This window comes from Rhagoletis pomonella, unplaced genomic scaffold, assembly GCF_013731165.1.
Source record: "Rhagoletis pomonella isolate Grant_MI unplaced genomic scaffold, Rhpom_1.0 Rhpom_scaffold_03979, whole genome shotgun sequence".
NCBI lineage: Eukaryota > Metazoa > Arthropoda > Insecta > Diptera > Tephritidae > Rhagoletis > Rhagoletis pomonella.
Window position 1 is genome coordinate 1 of NW_023462530.1, and position 5,156 is coordinate 5,156.

A 5,156-nucleotide genomic window follows, 5' to 3' on the forward strand; every position below is an offset into this window, starting at 1 on the left:
AAACTTGAAAATATTGTGCAATAACTTGTCAACTATGAAGGCTAAGTTATCTAGAATTTTAATTGTTTAATTTTTAATCTTAATATATAAAAAAAGAAATGCCCGTAGTCATTCTATTTAAAACAAAACCGCTTCTGGTATATTTTAACTCTTTTCTGCTAAAAATTATCAACATAAAAGAAGACGACTGCTGCTGTTGCTGTTGCTGTTGTCCTGTCTAAAAGAGGTTTTCTCGTTCAGTCAGTTTTTTTTCTTTAATTTAAAGCATTGAGTGCTTGAATTCTTTCTTCATTGAAGCGCGTTGAATTGCATAAGCAAATATAACTAGTCTTTAAGCACTAATTAAATTTGATGGGTGTCAACTGCGCTGGCATTTAAATATATTAAATCACGTAATCATGTCAACAAACAATAACGGCAACAGCTGCCGTTTGCATTGAAAAGAAGTGGTAGGCTATGCTCTGACGTGGAAAAATGAAAAAAAAAGAATAACGGATAAGATAAGCAAGTTCACGTTGCATGCAATAAAGTAACTCTATATGTACATATGTACATATGTATTTACATAAATGAAATAGGGTCACAAGTCAAGTTGAAGTACGAGTGAGCGGCTTTGTTGTGTTGTGTGCGCTTCTGTAGCACTTCTGTGCCCTTAACCGACACTTCATACAAACTTTCAAGGTCGACTGAGATTTTAATGCAAATGGTTACGTACTAAAATTTAAGCAATATTTAGCTTAAAAGTGTTTCATTTACTGCTGAGGTTAAACAGAGGAAGTTAAGAGTAACGAGTTAGTGAACTACTTTAGAATGCGAGCGGTTGATTTGTTATGCGTCTTGAAGCTTCATAGAAATTCGCATTCAATTTTATTCGGAGAGAATATTAGGTATTCGAGTAGCTTTTTTCAGCTCATCGAAGTCAAGCTTGCCTGGAGGTCAAAAAGATAAATTCTTTCAAAAGTAACTTCTATCAGGCCTATTTTGCGTTGGTAACCAAAGTTAACAAAATATTGCCCAGTAAAGCATGCAATACCAGAATTTTTACAAAACTGATACTGATTTGGTCCTGCAGTTTTATAATGTTTAAAGCTTTGCATCCCCCTAACTTTGGACCTTTTGGTACCACCGTTTCCCCCTCTTTGGAAACTGTATCATATTTTAGGGCATCATGAGATTTTTTCTAGTCGCAGAAATTTATTGAGAGTTTCGTTCTCCCTGTATTTGCTACAAAGGCAGGTCTGAGATAAAGTCTTTGAAAATAAGGAAAAAAGTTAACCCTGTGCATCAAATCTTTATTAGTAGTTGGCTCGTTCGCTTAAAAAATTCTTAATCAGTTATGAAAAATGTACTGAGTGCAGATTCTGTATTTTTCAAAGGTCCACTGCGTCCCGTGCAGAGTAAGCAAGCTTTGTCATAAGAACCGGTGTGCTTATTCGATGGCTTTGATGCTTTGAGAGAATGGACTGCCCTCTAGCTCAACTGATGAAAGAAGAACAAGAACTTCGATCAGGCTCGTTTCTCTTACACTAAACCGCTTCTTGTTGACACAATTTAACGAACTATTTAACGTAAAATTGTTTAGTCTCTTAGCTTTTCGTCGTACCGTAATTTTTGAACCAGTTGGCAGTTAAAGGGTTAAAATTAAGATTAAAGGTGCTAAGGAAGTTTTCTACTTAAGTTGACTTTTAATATCAAAGTGCTCCAAGAATTATAATTTAATCGTTAGGTATTAGTAGATTTAATATACCTTTTTAGAGCTTTGTTACTTAAACTCTGATTACTTACGTCGCCAACTTCATTCCGCAATACTTCAGCTGCCTTGTAAACTTCCTCCTTCTTTGAAATATCGACAACATATCCTTTACAGTAGCCGCCATCAGTTTCGACGATTTCGATGGTTTCTTTGATGCCTGGAATAGCAACAAATAAATCAAAATTATATAAATTTATGAGCTTTTCTTCCAAAGTATATTAACTCGAATTTCACCATTTGTCAGAAAGCGAAAAAACCTGTATCTGAAAAATTTATTATCAGATGAGGAAAGCAATTTTCGCTCTGATTGCTTTCAATAAATAAATTACTACAAAATATTGCACCTGCTTTTTCTGTGAGCTTCTTAAGTACATAAGAAGTACCACAAGTGAAAACTTTTGAAAAAATTGTGCGTTAACATCCTTTACTTTTTTTAATGCTTCTTCCTTTCATGTCACAATTCCTTATAGTTTTTGTGTCTCGCATACTTACCTTCTTTATTAATATCCCAAACGATAACTTTGGTGCCCATTTTACCCAAACGTTGAGCGAGCAATCGGCCAAGTCCATTGCCTCCACCAGTTATTAAAGCTATATCTGTGTTCAATTCCTTCTCGGGGTAACCGAAGGTAATGTAGTAAAAGTCCTGGAAGAAAAAGAAAAAATTATATGAATTAAGGGAATTCTAAATGAAATTTTCATAAAATAAAAAATTGAATCTAGAACTTTTTTTCTTATGTTGAATCAAAAATTTAATCAATCAAATATTTAGATGTTTTGCAAAACACAAACTCATCCAGAAGTGATACATTTAAAGCATCAAATCGATTTATTTTGGAATAAGTTTCCGTCATGCCTTATCAATTTTGGTTTGGAGACAAACCGCTTTCAGAATTGCGTCATCTTAAGTGTAATTTTTCGTTCAACAATCGAAAATAAGCCGCCAATAATTCCTTTATAAGATGTATATCTAAAGCTCATATAATCAAGATGGAAAAACTGCCATATATTTTATATACTATACGTACTAGCAAATACCAAGCGTGCTTCAATGTGCCTTAGACGTATTTTTGTGTGGTTATTCCTTCCCAAAAGATTTTAGGAGCTTTATGAAGTGAGATTTTCAAACAAATTTTCGATTTATGAAGCATTCTTTTTTTCTTGAATTATGGTGTTAGTTAATACACCAAGGCATTTAGAAAGTAGGTTAAGTATCGGCGTTTTTCTCGAAATTTAATTTATAATCTTAAAACTCGAGTCAATATATTGCGCGTTTTCTTCAAAGGCCTATTAATTCAATATTTACATTATCTTATCAAATTAAATGAATTAAATTTTTCAAATACCCGCTTCGAAACAGTAAACTTTCTTAAAAGTCTTTATCTTGATACTGGTGTTGTAATATTTAGTTTATTTTAGATATTAAATTGAATAAAATTTTTCAGACAGGTGGCAACCGCCTTCGAAAATATTTTTCGGCAGTAAACTTTCATAATTAATTAATTTCATCTATTAAATTAAATTAAAATTTTCAAGCAGGTGGCAACCTTCCATGAAAATATTTTCGGCTGTAAGCCTTCTTAAACCTCTTTCTTTTGACTTCCATACTGCAATATTTACTTTATCTTAACAATTCACTTAAACTGCAATTTTCCAACAAGTAGCAACTCCCTAATTATCATTTTTTCTATATCTTAACGTATACCTCTAGCAATAAACCAGTTAAAACTGCATTCCATTTCAAGCATTAAGGTTTGAGTGATGTTCGAACAAACATACAGACAGCCAGACAAATATTCTAAAAAATTTTAGATTTGGCTTCTATTGCTCTAATAAATACAGACATCAGCCTGTTCAATTTTATTATATGCATACATACATATGTATTGATTTAAAGACGTGACTTTTCCAAAAAATAGTAATAATAAAATTGGGTTGAAGTTCGTTGCTTAAGTATTTCGTTTCATACAAAATTTGCCAACCGCGCGAGGCACGCATTGCTGAGCACAAGTAAATTAAACGAAATATGCTAAATGTTGGAAAATTATATAAGAAAATTAATTTGTATCTTCTAAGCACACTGCTAAAAATTAGATTCGTATACAATTCGAAGACAACTTTATGTTAAATCCACACTTATCGAGTCGCTTCACGGGCTATTGAGCACAAATGATATATTGTGTGTGACGTTTGATTTGCATAGCACAGATTTGAAGAAAAATAAAAAAGAAAAAAATGTATAAAACTAACAAAACACGCCTCATTTACATAAACCGAAGGCAGTACTTGGCGAGAGTCATACAAAGCTCTTGGAAAGCTTTTGATGAGGCAATAAACCATCGTTACACACAAAGCGCATGTGACCTTGAGCTGTGACAAATACATGCAAGCCAAGCCACGCTAACTCCAGCCAAGCAGTTGAACTACTTTTTTTAAATATTTGTAAATTTTTTTATTTATTTTTAGTTTTACACAATAAATCTCAAATTATGATACGCATAATTTTGTTTTTGTTTTTGCTTTTCATGTTTTCATGCTGATGTTTTTGCCATTATTATTGAGTTAACTATTCGTGACAAAGGCATGTCAACGTTCACTTTGTGTCAGCGTAAGCCAGTTGACTGCACACATTTACATACATATATATTTACGTGTATGTATACATGCATGTTTGTTTGTATGTGTGTGCATTTATTTATGAAGGCAGACGATTTGTCCTTATCATGTCTGCAGTTGTCAACCGGCAATGCATTTCTTTTGATGAAATATATCTGCCCTTTTTGCGCCGTCTTTCGCTGGCCACCAGCGGCGACGTTCAGCCAGATGGAGCTTCCGCTGTCGGTCGTTACTAAAGCGTGAAGTAAGTACATACATACGTAGGAAAAAACAAACAGACAAAAAAAGAGTAGAATAAGTAATGACTAAAAAGTAGCAATGAAATCACTTGCGCTGGCTTCGCTTTACTTTTAATGGCAATTTGTAGGTTTGTAAGAAACTTAGCACAGATGCGGTAATACAAAATAGTGATTTAAAGAGTGCAGACATGCAGAAAAGCATTCGTTTCCTAAGCTACATTCAGTCATACAAATACATTTCGAGACACTTTGTTTGCATGTCAAGTCGATGTCTCGGTTTTCGCTTAGCCTCGTCGCCTCGCTGCGTTTAGTAGACTTCGTTATTAATGTGAAAATAATTGTTGATGAGCGCCATGGGACATAATATATATTTACATGCACATCTGTATTTGTACGGCGTATATGATTTGCGTTGGTATTTTCAGTGGAGCTCTGATGCCAAATTGACTAAAAAATTATCTCCGAAATAAGTCTGCTCACTAATGACAGGAAGCGACTGTCGCTATGTATATGTAGTTCTCATACACAACAAATTTCGCAACGTTTTA

The 5,156-nt window shown here is 33.6% G+C and overlaps 1 protein-coding gene across 1 annotated transcript; it reads right to left on the reverse strand.

The window, feature by feature from the left end:
- Window positions 1-253: 253 nt before the first annotated feature.
- Window positions 254-2,985, reverse strand: LOC118754481 (estradiol 17-beta-dehydrogenase 11-like). Its single transcript, XM_036489358.1, has 3 exons — window positions 2,782-2,985; window positions 2,246-2,399; window positions 254-1,910 (listed from the first exon to the last, which is right to left on the reverse strand). The coding sequence occupies exons 2-3, from the start codon at window positions 2,283-2,285 to the stop codon at window positions 1,723-1,725; spliced, it is 228 nt and encodes a 75-aa protein (XP_036345251.1). The 5' UTR covers window positions 2,286-2,399; window positions 2,782-2,985; the 3' UTR covers window positions 254-1,722.
- Window positions 2,986-5,156: the final 2,171 nt, after the last annotated feature.